A 14,188-nucleotide genomic window follows, 5' to 3' on the forward strand; every position below is an offset into this window, starting at 1 on the left:
AAGCTGACCATACCCAGGCAGATTTTAGCTGCCAATTTGGCCCCTTCAGACCAAGTTGGTCCCATGTATGGTCCCAATCCAACAGCCTATACAAGGACCAGATTGGCCAATTGATGTTGTCTTCTCGCAATGGCCTATACAGGTGACCAGCCCGATATTGACCACAATCAGGTGGCCATATTGGAATGAAGCTCTTAAGTTGTATGGCCACTTTAAAGGTGGCCATACACGGGCCGATAAAAGCTGCCGACAGACCAAGTCGGCAGCTTATTGGCCCGTGTATGGGGGCCCCCGACGGGCTTCCCCGATCGAGATCTGGCCGAAAGTCGGCCAGATCTCGATCGGATGGGGTTAAAAATCCCGTCGGATCGCGGCCGCATCTGTTCGTTGATGCGGTCCCGCGATCCGACCGCCCGTTTGGCGAACGCTAGGATCCGATCGTTGGGCCCTAGGGCCCACGATCGGATCAGCCCGATATTGCCCACCTCAAGGTGGGCATATCGGAGGGAGATCCGCTCGTTTGGCGACATCGCCAAACGAGCGGATCTATCCGTGTATGGCCACCTTTAGACTGCTCAACACAATTATAGGTAATATAACCAGATATGGGCGAAATAAACAATTCAAGTCAATAATTTGTAACGTACTTACGGAATTGCGCTTAGAATGGAGAACATAGTTCACATACAAACCAAGTTAAAACACACATGCTAGGTAACTACAGTCAATGAATGGGCAGTGCTATATCTTTTACTCCCACACTTTTTCTTATTACACTTAAAAAAAAAATACCCCAAAAATGAATATGGCTAGAAATGTCACATTTTATATGTTGAACTTATTGAGCCAACCTGAAGATTCAGCATCTCAATATTAGTAATGATCCAGGCCTTTAAAGTTGTCCCAGGAGTTTCCCATCTTGGATTTAGTTAAGAGTGTCTGTGACACGCACATGCTCAGTGTGCTTTGAGCCATTTTTGAGAAGCTAAGCTTAGGGGTCGTCGTAAATCATCAGGCAGAAAATGACTTTTGCCCGTCGTATAAGCTGATGCTACAGGGCTGATACAATTCTGATGCTAATTGTGCTGGTGTATGAGCTGCCATGTACCAATAATCTGAATTAATTACTAATCAGCTTTATGTTGTGATATTTATATGATATATATTCAATATATTGCGTGTTGGTCCCTAAGATCAGTAACTGTAGTAGCACAGGGTATGTGCAGTAATTCTGCAGAAAAGAAGAATGGGAGCTACTGGGGCATCTTAGGAGGCAAAGACCTTAACTGGCTGTGGTTGCCTTGGGCAGGTATTTAAGCCCAAAACATAATGTTCAAAATTTCTGCCATACTTTAGTTCATCTTTAGTTGTCCTTGAAGAGCCTGTTCCTGTTATTGCATGTGTGGTATCTGGCAAGACCCGACACTTTTTGTTCAGCCACTTCCCCAATGTCTTGGTTATACTTATCTATTTCCCACAATGCTACAGCCATTGGCTGTTTCCAGTAAGGGGATTTTTATGTTTGATACAGAAGGGAAAAAACATTTATTTATTTCTTTAGGTCAGCTCTAACCCTTGTTTTAGGAACTACCTGCTGACATTTTTTTGGTCAACCGTTTTAGGAAATAACTGTCGATTATAGCCTGCTAAATACAGCACACAACTGCTCTAATTTACAAGGACAAGCAAACATTTGACCATGTGTTAGGATACATTTTAAATAGCCCATATGCACTTACCAAGCATTCCAAATATAAACCATTCTCCCAGCAGCCCTATTGCAGGTACACAATTTGTTGGCTGAAGTCTTGCATGACTGTTTTTAACAGCACCTTTCTCTCTCTTTCATTCTCCTTAGGGGATCACTAAGATGTGTGTGGGGGGGGTAATCTTACTTGGATTTGGTTGCAACAGCACCTCTGTCTGCTTCATGATCTTTTCAGTCCAAACCTTTGTGCATTCGGCTTTGGCAAGAAGATTTTCCAGGTGAGCATCAAGTTCAGTCTTCTCTGCCTGGCCAAATTTTTCTTCTGTAAACTATTCAACAGAAAACAATATGAAAAAAGTTAACGACATACGCACTTTACAAGCAACACAATAAAATACATGATCATTGGTTACAAGGCAGAAGAAATATACACCTGGATTATTTTAGTGTATCTGTCTTAAGGATTTAAAGTGTACACATAACATCTGTATTACTGTATCACCATTGCTTACATTACAATTACAGGGACTAGCAGTGGCTATTTAAAAAGCAAGTATGTTTCTTAATAGCACAAAGTTTTCCATCCTGACAATCAAGCAGAAGCAATTAATCACATTTGAAATTATTTCACAAAGGTAAAAAAATACCCTTGTTAAGATTACCCTGAGACAGAGTCTTTCTGTGCAAAATAATCAACATGGAAAACAGATGATCATAGATTCAAAGACTGCAGGCTTCAGAATGCTAATTTAGCCAACCAATGGAATGGGCCAAAACAAAAATTAGGATAGCTCTGTTCTAACTCAGAGGTAGCAACTCCAAGTTACTTTTTCAAGCATACAATCTGACCAGTGCTTCATGTGTTGGTCTCAACTATCATATCAAAAGGAACTTGTATTCGGTAAACAAACTGAAGTTGATAAAGTAATGGACAATGTGACATTTGAATGATTGCTCCCTATGAATGGAAGAATTATAATACAAGGGAAGACTGTCAAGGCTGGGGTTGTTTCTGGAGGAAATGATTGCTCTTTACCAGTACATTAGAGCACATTATAGACAGAAAATGGGGAGGGGGCGTGTCCCCCTTTGAAAAGATCAAAGAACCAGAAGCCACACTTATAGATCTGAGGAACATAATTTCATTTGAAGCAATGTAGGTGGTTCTTCATGATGAGGTTAGTAAAGTTGTGGAATGCACTGCCAGGTGGTCATCATGAACAAGCATTTTATCCCAAACTATGATAATCTTAAGATCTACAGTAAAGTATAGGTATCACTCACATATTATATATATATATATATATATATATATATATATATATATATATATATATATATATATATATGTATATGTATAACCAAAGGAATGGTGCACTTCGTAGACAAAATTAATACCTGGGTGCCAGCATGGGAAATAAGCAGTGAAAAAGGATTGCGGCACTCACAGGGTTTTAGTGAAAAAACAAAAAATGTTTTATTATTAAGCCTCAACGTTTCGATCCCCCACAGGGATCTTCGTCAGGAGAAAAAACAAACAAACATATATATGTTTATATATATGAGTGTAGAGATAGCTCTGTTTATGCATGAGCTACATACGCACTAGGATTCATTTAGGGGTGTGAAAATTGATGGACTTTTTCTTCAATGCAAATTAACTATGTAACTATGTGTGCATTATATATGATAGAACTCACACCAGTCTTTCTCTGTAAAAAATTGTCAGCGAGATAACTCAGGAAAATGGCTTTACCTGATGTAGTAAAAATGTAAAAATTTAATTAGTACCCAAAATGTAACTGTGGCAGCCAAGAAGGATACTGTAGCCAGAATACAAAAAGTGTATATTACGTAAAAAATAAAATAATATTCTTGCTTCAAATCAAGAAAAAAATCAAATTCCTGGTATTCACCTGGCTATTGCGATTTTCTTCTGAAAAGCACAGAAGTCTATCTTGTTTTATGAAAAAGATTTTAGATACAATCCCAGGATTGCAGCCTCTGTCCCACAAGACAAAGCATGATCAAATAAGCTTGATCGGACTGATTTATAAACATTTACTGCAACTTTACGGCTAGGGAAGCAGGCTTTCCAAGCATAGTACATGGCAGTTTTTTCAGCTCACTGTAAAACACTTGTGTCATTTACTTAAATTGGCTATTGGTGAGAAAAAGGGCTGCAAAGAATATACACAGTGTGTTATAGGAATGAGGACTCCACCCCACCAGACAATGGCAGCAGCTTACTGGCCTGTATATGGGATCCTCCCAAATATCTGTCTGAAAACTGGCTCTGATCTCTTACAAGTAGATCTGAAAATCTCCAGAGTTAGGACCATATTGGCAACTAGAACCAAAACTTCATTAATTTGATAAACTCATTTATCTTAACGTGTATGGCCAGCTTTGGTTAAAGCAAAGTAAATTTATGCACCACAATTATAAACTATATACATATATAAAACTTAAACCTACAATATAATACACAAAAAATGGGAGGACAATTTTAAAGCTGTAACCAGCTGCAACCAGTGGAGGATATCTCTCAACGTGGCCTATCTTAGCTCTTACCATCAAGCTGTGGCCCTTAAATTAACAAGCAATATTATTACAAATGCATCTAATCACAAACCATGAAACATTTTTTCCCCAGCGATATCAATGCAATTCTACAGCAGTAGTAGTTTGCCTTTTAGTGTGTTATAGAATATCCTATTCTTTTGCTCATAAAGAAAACAAATAAAGCTATGTGTAACCAGTTACAAGTAGCTTTTGTCTGCCCATAATATATTACAGTGCGTGCAGTCCAAAGCGTCATTCAAGATTCATCTATGGGTTTCTGTATGCAATTGAGTATACTATGCCTGTTATGCAATATTAAGCATTGCAAATCATGACTTGGACAGCGAGATAATATGGCATCTACTGTCACAGGGTAACATTTTAAAGATGCTTATAGGAAGCATGCCTAAACGCAAGCAAAAGGCACAATTGCTTGGTCTTCAAAACACACAATCTATAGATCAGAATGTCATTGTTTCAACTTAGAAGCACATCATCACATAAACCTTCTAAGAGTACTAACATTATTCCTATAGTTCAATTGATGCTTGAAATACTGACTGACAGATGATATCACTAATTACAATTGCATGGATCATAGTTATGCACCAGGGGCTTAAGCTGGCCATAGACACAAAGATCCGATCGAGGATTCAAATTATTTTCGGACCATGTGTGGAGAGTCCCGACATCAGAGGCAGGCCAAGCAGGCTGAGCGCCCTAGGCAGCCCAGCCAGCCTGCTCGCCCCTTCCTTTACCCACGTCACTCGCGCATGCTCAGTAACGACATTCCCGGCGCGCATGCGCAGTAAAGGCGTTCCGGAGCGCTTGCGTAGTAAAGATGTTCCCGGCGCGCATGCGCAGAAACGCCACTCGAGCGTGCGGCGCTCATTGTAAAGAGATTTACAGGTGGGTTCGGTCTAGGGGTAGGCAGAAGAGGTAGCTGCCCAGCGCCCCCCAATCATTGTGCCCTAGGCAGCTGCCTCTTCTGCCTACCCCTAGTTCCGGCCCTGCCCGACATTTTTTGTCCGTCGGAGATCGGTCGTTTGGTCAATCGGACAGGTTAAAAGATTTCTGTCGGCTGCCGATATCTCTGCATGTATTGCTGATCGTACGATTTTCAGAGGGAGACTGTCACCAGCTTTGTCAGACATAACTTTCGTACGATTGCTGTCAGGGGCAGAACATTGGCTGATCTATTCGTTTCTACTTTATTTGATCTCAATGGTTAATGGCAGGTCGGGAGATGGGGAAGTCCGATCGTTCGAGGATTCGAACGATCGGATCTTTGCATCTATGGCCAGCTTAAGCCATAGCATGTAATAGAGATATGTTTCCACCAATGGGAATCATTAATTGCCTATAAAAACTTTAAGCAGACATATAGGATAAATTAAAAAAAACATAATTTTGTAGGCAATTATAAGTCATATATTGTGTTACTTTTACATGGTGCTAAAAATTAATATCTTTAAAAATAGCCCCTTTATTGGAGCTCACTATAGATGTTCTCTGGTCCCTGTCTGTGTTTCAAATGAGGGGTGGGCGTGTCCCAACGGTCCCTGCCAGAAGCACAGTAGGAGCGGGACAGCCAATTACAGCCCTGCAGTTACTCAAGCACAGACAGGCTTCAGTTCCCTATCAGGTCCTGCTAGCTGCTGATTTGTTCCTGTCCTACAGTGCAGAGAGCTGAGAGCCGCCAGCTCCCCTGCACAGCCTGGGAATTTAGGGAGCAGGAAGTGGAAGGGAGGTATTATCTGTGTTTTTGTAGAAATATTCAATAAATCAGCCTAAAACACTATTTTTAAAGCACAATTCTTCTATATCTAAATGAGTATAACGCACTGGTACACTTATTTTTTTACACAAGTTCTCCTTTAAGAACAATACACTACAACAAGTAGCGTGCCCAGAAACCAGCACAAAAAAAAACTAAAAATAAAGTAATTTACTGTGTTTTCCTGAGTAAGAGTTAAGCCACCTAAATAGTGCGAGCACCACTGTTTGGCAAGTGTTCCAACAAAATATCCAGCAATCTCATCAATATTTAAAGTGGGGCACTGGTTTGGCATGGTGCAAATTGCAATGATCCAAGTGAATGACACAACAACTAGTCAATCTAAGCCTACCCTAGAAAACATTATGTACTAGGTACCATCAGAAAAAAAAAAAAGATAGTAACTACTGTATATAGAAGTGAAGTCCCTGACTGTTGCTCGTATGGCGTACATGTGATTTTGTGTCATCATTCAACCCAGCTTCTGTTTTTGCAGATCAGCGACACGGCTGTTGTTTGTACGACCCTGGTAGCCACCAACAGCTGAAGATACAACATAGGAAGGGAGAAAACAGACGGATCTAAACACAGAAGGAGGGGAGGGGGGGTAAGAATACAGGAAGCAGATCCTGTCAATGTGTGTGTGTGAGAGGTGGGGCAGAAGGTATAGGGGCCCAGGGAAGCACCGACTGATATAAAATGTATTGCTATGGGGCCCAGTCTTTTCTAGGTCCACCACTGGCCATTACACTGTGGGACACCCCTAAAGCCTTATGTACAGCTCAGGCCCTCAGTGGAGTTTAGTCCATCCAGTTCTTACACTCCTTGCAACTAGTTGCCTTCAATCTCACTGGGCAAGTGCCAATAGGAAGAAGAGAAAGTAATGTCTGTTTATCTGAATCTGACGTAACTCGTGGAAGTCATAAAGTGAGCCTGAGAGTCTGAGCAAAGGTGCTCACGTTCCAGTAGAGGGAGGTCCAAGCCAAAAGCCCCTGACGGAAGCCGAATAGAAGAACTGGCGTTAATGAATAAGAAGAAGCGCAACTTGCAGACAGCGGCTACACAATGACTCACAGAGACCATTACATATGATACACTTCCCATAGTCCATCAGCCCCTGCCACCCCCATCCATTCACAGTCCTAGCGAACATCTTTACACTGACAAGACCACACCTGTACTGCGCGACTCAGGAAAGTGCCGGCGTCCGCTGCTAATTTCATCACACTAAACTCCATAGCGATAAAACCCTCCGCAGGGCACAGCGGCTGATGAACCTAAACACACAAGCGACAAAAGGAAAACTCCCCCTCCCGGTACTTCAGTCTGTCACACTTCCAGGGGCGGCTCCAAAACCCAAGTTCTCAGTCAGGGACCGGAAACAGTAGAATCCTAACGTCACCATAGAGATGTGAAGTCTTCCCGCTTATCCCTGCCCCACTTCCGGCAGCAGGATGTCACGTGAATATTCGCTGAAAGGAAGTGTTTGTGCTTGTCAATTACTGTATTTGTTGTGGAAGTGCTGCTATAGCATTGAGGGCTTAAAAGTAAAGGGCGTTGTCCTGCGAGGTTCATTTTCTTAGGTTAGACGAAAGCTGGATATAAGAAATTAAGTGATCTATACAATGTAATAAAAGTTGATTCACCAGCCTATCAGAACTAGTTCACCTTTGAAATAACTTTTAGTATGATGTTGACAGTGATATTCTGAGACAATTTGCCATTGGTTTTCATTTTTTTATTTGTGCTTTTTAAATTATTTAGCTGTTTATTCAGCAGCTCTCCAGTTTGCAATTTCAGCAATTTCATGTGGTTGCCAGGGTTCAAATTACCCTAGCAACCATGCATTGATTTGAATAAGAGACTGAAATAAGAATAGGAGAGGCCTGAAAAGAAAGATGAGGAATAAAATGTAGCAATAACAATACATTTGTAGCCTTACAGAGCATTTGCTTTTTAAAAGGGGTCAGTGACGCCCATTTGAAAGCTGGAAGAGTCAGAAGAAAAAGGCAAACATATTAAACTATAAAAAATAATCATAATCCCTTTACTCCTCCATCTCCCATAAACAAGGCTTGCAAGCGATACGATACTTCATGGAGACAGAATCTGACTGGGATGGCCAATTCATAGATTTTATGGCAGATCTCACTGATTTCTGCCTGAATCACAATTTTTTCGTGTTCAATGAAAAATTCTATTTACAAGTCAGGGGTGTCGCTATGGGTGCAGCCTTCGCCTCCACATATGCCAATTTGTTTATGGGCTGGTGGGAGGCTAATAGTGTCTTTGGTGATCATATGGCGCAATATACCAAACACATATCTTATTGGTTTCGCTATATTGACGACCTGATGTTTTTTTGGACTGGCACTAGTGAGGGTTTAAGCGAATTCCTGCAATGCTTAAACACTAATCATCTTAATATCAAACTCACACACACCATTAGTAAGGAGAGCATTGACTTCCTTGACATCACTATTATGATCAGGGAGGATGGTACCATTGGCACGACTTGTATTGCAAAGCCACTGCGACTAATTCTATCCTTCACTTTCGAAGCCATCACCCAATGTCTACTAAAAAAGGTATCCCTGTAGGTGAATTCTTGAGGTTACTACGTAATTGCTCTGATTCAGGACTGTTTCGCAAGAGGGCAAGTGAATTGACTGAACGTCTAAAACATAGGGGGTATTCACAGAACGTGATCCATCAAGCTTACACCAGAGCGATCAAGACCCCTAGAGACTCTCTATTGGAATCAAGCAAACGTAACCCACAGAATACTGGACAGCCCATTAGATTTATTGGCACCTACTGCAAACAATGGCCAATTATAGATTCAGTTCTGAAGAAACACTGGCATATCCTACATACGGATCCAGTACTCTCTACAATGGTGGGACCACGACCTCTAACTTGTTGTCGGCGGGCACCGAATCTTAGAGATCGGTTGGTTAAGAGTCATTTTTCCAAACAACCACAGATATATGCGAATGGGACTTCAGCATGTGGCAAATGTAAAGTTTGCAAATATATGCATAATCAAAATCAGGTGGTTGATAGATTTGGCAGAAGGCATAAGATCACACATAATTTTACATGCAATACCAATAATATTGTCTACATGCTGACTTGTCCCTGTAAGAAAATATATATTGGTAAAACCAAACGTGCTTTCAAGAAAAGATTGATGGAGCATATCCACAGTATCAATAATGCACTGGATTTATTAAAAGCACATAAAAAATTACCACCGGTCAGTCGACATTTTTTTGAAGTCCATAATCACTTGAGCTCTGGTCTGAAAGCAATGGGTCTCTCGAAAGTCTCCCTTGGCATAAGAGGGGGAGACCTGGAAACAGCTCTTTTATCCAGAGAGAGTGAGTGGATATTCTTGATGAATGCATTGAGCCCTAATGGCCTCAATGAGAGCATCACAATGAATATATTCATTTAGCAGCGTTCGATATAACAGTTAGGACCGACAATATATTGTGCTGTTGACACTGTATGACCACAAACATATAACAGCTCTTCTACTATGCTATAATTATGCTATAATCGAAACACCTGTCGTTTCAATTTGTGACGATCAATTACATATACTGTGGTCTCTCCTTATGCCATTTCATGCTTGCATAACCAATGCGCTTTGGTGACTAAACACTGGTTCTATTAGGCAAGTGGGTGACATGACCTATATGTGTTTTTTTATACTCACTAGATTTGGGAGAATGGACACTCACCATTTAGCCCCAAGAATACATGCCTTTTTGGCACTCTTGCTGTCCCATAATCCTGGTGCTTTACTACACAGGGTTAATGGGGGGATAGAGGGAGATATATACATATCCCTTGGATGTTGAGCACTTACGGTTTTCCCAAATATATCTGTATTGTCTTGCACAATTAGCAAAATGCCATTATTTGTATCCCGCATATATCGCTACTTTGGCCAATGTATTTTGCAACAATGAATCTGTTACTGTCCTTGGGGAAAGGATGTAATCAGACGCGATACAATGTTGCACATTGGGCTGCTGTAACCGTACAGTGTTAGCAATAGCCGATCTGTTATCGCAGGCAGGTTTCACATTCTGACAGCGCCCTGCCCCACTGTAACGAATAGTGCGGTGATTGGCTCCTACTCCATTGTGACGCAGAGCATGAGGTGGAGCGCTCCGATTGGCTGATTCAAACTGTTACTGTTTTTTCCGTGGTGTTAAATAGGAGTGCAATACCGGTTTTTCTTTTGCCTTTGACAAAGCCTGCAACTTGGCGGGTGAAACGCGCGTCAGGCGCATTTTTAGTTTCTGGTTAGGCAGGCGTCTGATAGGGACATAGAATTGGCTAACTGGGTGATCGGATCGGGAAGGGACCTCTGTGGGTGAAGGGGTTGGACAATTGAATGATCCGTGGGTCTGATACTATTTGATACGTGTACCTTTGGTACATTTGAGCTTCTAACGTACTTAAGCACCTTAAGGCTGATGTTACCTTGGTTCTCACTCATCTAACCTAATACCACAAGGGAGGGATCCTCAAGTGGGTGAAGGGGTTGGTTTGGTGTCGGGCAATCTTGGCTGTACCAGCTAGACGTGTAGCTTGGCCTATGTGCCAAATAACTACCATCTGTGTTCCAACCGCAACTTTGTATTGACTCAAATGCAATTAGCACATTTCCCCTCGAACCCGGTGTTACTGTGTCAATCAGCCTCCTATACCTAACCTCAATTTTAATGTTGCTCTCTAGACTTTGGTTTTAACGATTTATTAAAGGTTAAGTTTTAATTTAATTTTGCTTCATTGGAGTCTTGGAATTTATGGATGGGAAGGTGCAGTTATGTGGGTCAGTTCTGTTTTCTTTCTTCAATTATAATTACTATTTGACCCTGCACACCATCCTCTGTGTTTGATGGGCGGTGCTCCCCAATCACTAACTCTCTAATATAAAAAATAATCAAAACCAATTAAAAGAGTTGCTTAGAATTGGTCATTCTATACAATACTAAAAGTTATTTTAGTTATATTATATTTATATTTTAGTTATAGTTAAAAGGGGTTGCATGAGGTGGGTGCATGATAAATCAGAAGCTCTTCCAGATACACAAGGCCTTGATTATGAAGTGATGGTAAGAAGACTAATTTTGAAGACAATTCTTCATTTAATTGTAAGCCAGGGTAGGGAGAGTAGAACTGGTGTTATGTGATATAGATGGTGGTGATGGGTAAGGAGCCTGCATTTTGGTTCTCTTGGAGACCATAAAACAAGGCATTGCAGTAATCCAGTCAGGATACAAAAGTATGCATTCATTTTGGCATGCCTTCCATTGGAATCAGATGTTTTATTCTTGTAATGTTTCTGAGATGGAAGAATGCTGATCTGGTGGTAGCTGACATCTGATGTTTGAGGGAGAAATCACTATGTAGAGCAGTGATCCCTAAACAGTGGCTCTCAAGCAACATGTTGCTCACCAACCCATTGGATGTTGCTCTCAGTGGCATCAAAGCAGCTGTTTATTTCTGAATTCCTGGCTTGAAGCCAAGCTTTAGTTAATAAAAACCATGTTTATTGCCAAACAGAGCCTCTCGTAGGCTGCAAGTTCTACATAGGGTCTACCAATAACTACTCACAGGCCATATCTGGCACCCCAGGAAATTTTTATACAGGTATGTTAGTGTTGCTCTCCCAACTTTTTTTACATATTAATGTGGATAAAAAGGTTTGGGGATCCCTGATATGGAGTCACACCCAGGCTGCACACCTGTTCTGAGAAATATAATTTTACACTCCCAAGTTCTAAATCTACTGGCTGTGTTCTCTGCCATCTTGTTATTAGCCTCTGCCGTGCGATTACAAGTACCTCTGATTTGTCTAGGTTTACTTGAAGCCAGTTCCGGTTCATCCACACTTGCAAATCAGCTCAGCACCGAGTGATTGTGGATACTGGATCTCTATTGTCTGGTTTAACAGACAGGTACCAATGGGGATCATCTGCATAGCAATGGTAACTAAGACCATGTTGCTTGATGATATTTCCCGAGTGGGAGCATATTGTAGGTATCCTGAAACTTTCCACTATTTTCCTTGACATATTTGTATTTGATCTGTTATCAGGAGCTTGCCTACATCAGATTGACCAGTGGTTTTGTTTTGGACACCCCATATAGTCCCATTCCTATCCTCTCCACTCAATTAGCATAATAAATCCCCAACCCATAGCATTTTCCAGCCAATACCACCCCAGTCTCTCTTTCCAGCCCATATTATATTTATCCCCTTTTTAGTGCAATTGACAGAAATATCCTAAGTTTTATAATGGAACTGTTTCAAAAGCATATGTAACTGTATTTATTGCTACTTTATGCAAGATAGACACTCAGTTGATATTACATTTGACTGCCATCTAGTGGTTATATGCAAACAATGCATATCTATATATATATAGTATAATTGAATGTATTTTATGTGTCCCTGTGGGTTAACTGTATTCTTAATAGAAGTAATTGTTAAGATAAAGCTCAAGTGATCTGCTTTTGGCTAAATCTAGAGATCCCTGCTTTGAATCCCTGTGACCCTGGAAAAATCACTCCATCTTCACTTGCTGTGATTGTTGTAATAAAGTACTTTGTTACAAATCGCATTGAAGAAAAGTACTATACAAATACTTCCCTTACCTCTCACTTTATTATCTCTCTGGTAATTAGTCTGAAAGCACTGTAACTAAACTTTTCAAGACATAACAGCAAAAATCATTTTAGACCTCCCCAAACTTTGATGTTTATGTTTTTCACACATACACACATGAGGACTCTGCCTTAGAGCTCCCACAAGACCCTTTATACTTTCTCTGATAGATGTTGGGCCTGCGGACACTACTGTTTACATCCCTGTTTCTTTTTTACTCTCGGTAGTACAGGGACGCCATGCCAATAAAGTGAATTAAAGGGGACCTGACACCCAAAGAAATTATTCAAAATCAAAGTCAATCAAAATTAACTTGAATTACACTATATAAATTATTTTAATCTTGTTTCTTTCAGTCTGGAAATGTATAATTATAGCAAGCAGGCAGGAGCCATTTTGTGGACACTGTTATTAAGGCAAGCCTTGTATCATCTCAGAATCTTGTTTGTACACCAGGATGGGGGACCTGATGTCCATCCCCATGCACTGGCTACACAATTAAATATTTAAGAGAACGGGGAATGTGGAGAGCAGTGACATGTAGGAAGTGCTGAATGGAAAGTGAAAGAAATTGTTTGCCCTGCCTCTATGCCTAAAGCATAGATATGGGGCAGACAATATATGATTGACAGCTGAGATTTTTAAATGAGCTTACAACAGCTATGAATGCTTTAATAAAAAAATAGAAATTGGATTTCATGTTTAATTTGAAAAGGACTTTTATTATACAGATTTTTGTGTCTGGCTGACAGGTCCACTTTAAACTCTCTTCAGGTTGCAGCGCTGAGCAGGTTACCAGGGGTGGCAAAAAAGCCCTAAGATACATGGCTGGCCACATCTCCCCCCTCACCCGTGGGCATGATAGAACAAATGTCCACTTGTCACGCAGATAGGAAGTGGGAGAGAAAAACTTGAGGGCGCAAAGAGCCCGGACTAGGGGCAGGCTTCAAATGAGATATGTGTCCGTGCCCCCACATTATTGAGCCCTAGGCATGTGCCTAGTTCTGGCCCTGCCTTTAAAGGAGAATTCAACCCTTTAAGAAAAAAACCCATACCCCCCACCCCACGTAGACCCTCCTCCCCCCAGTCTAATCCCCCCCCCAGGGAAATGACCCATACTTTATACTTAAATCCCTTGGCACAGATTCTGGCATCAGAGTTCTACGCAGCCATCTTCCGGGTCTTCGTGTCTTCTTCCGACGCTTCGGCAATTTTCGTGAGTTTCGGTGCATGCACAGTTGTCACAAACTGGCAAATTGCTCCAACTGCTCCCACTCAGCTTGCCGTGGACCCGGAAGATGGCTGCGTGGAACTCCGATGCCAGCATCTGTGCCGAGGGGTAAGTATAAAGTATGGGGCATTTCTCTGGAGGGGCAGCTGGGCTGGGGGTAGGGCGTCTCCGTAGGGTGGGGGGGTACGGGTTTTTTTCTTAAATGGTTGAATTCTC

The 14,188-nt window shown here is 41.3% G+C and overlaps 1 protein-coding gene across 2 annotated transcripts in view; it reads right to left on the reverse strand.

Moving 5' to 3' along the window:
- The window catches only part of sh3glb1.S (SH3 domain GRB2 like, endophilin B1 S homeolog), a 33,669-nt gene extending 26,178 nt beyond the window's left edge, over nt 1–7,491 (reverse strand). The window contains exons 1-2 of one of the 2 annotated variants that reach the window (XM_041591302.1): nt 7,226–7,491; nt 1,896–2,037 (exon numbers count right to left, since the gene is read on the reverse strand). In XM_041591302.1, the coding sequence (XP_041447236.1) occupies nt 1,896–2,037; nt 7,226–7,288 (205 nt within the window). In that variant the 5' untranslated portion in view covers nt 7,289–7,491. 2 annotated transcript variants of the gene reach the window in all.
- Between the last annotated feature and the right edge of the window lie 6,697 nt (nt 7,492–14,188).

The sequence above is a fragment of the Xenopus laevis genome, chromosome 4S (assembly GCF_017654675.1).
Source record: "Xenopus laevis strain J_2021 chromosome 4S, Xenopus_laevis_v10.1, whole genome shotgun sequence".
NCBI classification, from domain to species: Eukaryota; Metazoa; Chordata; class Amphibia; order Anura; family Pipidae; genus Xenopus; species Xenopus laevis.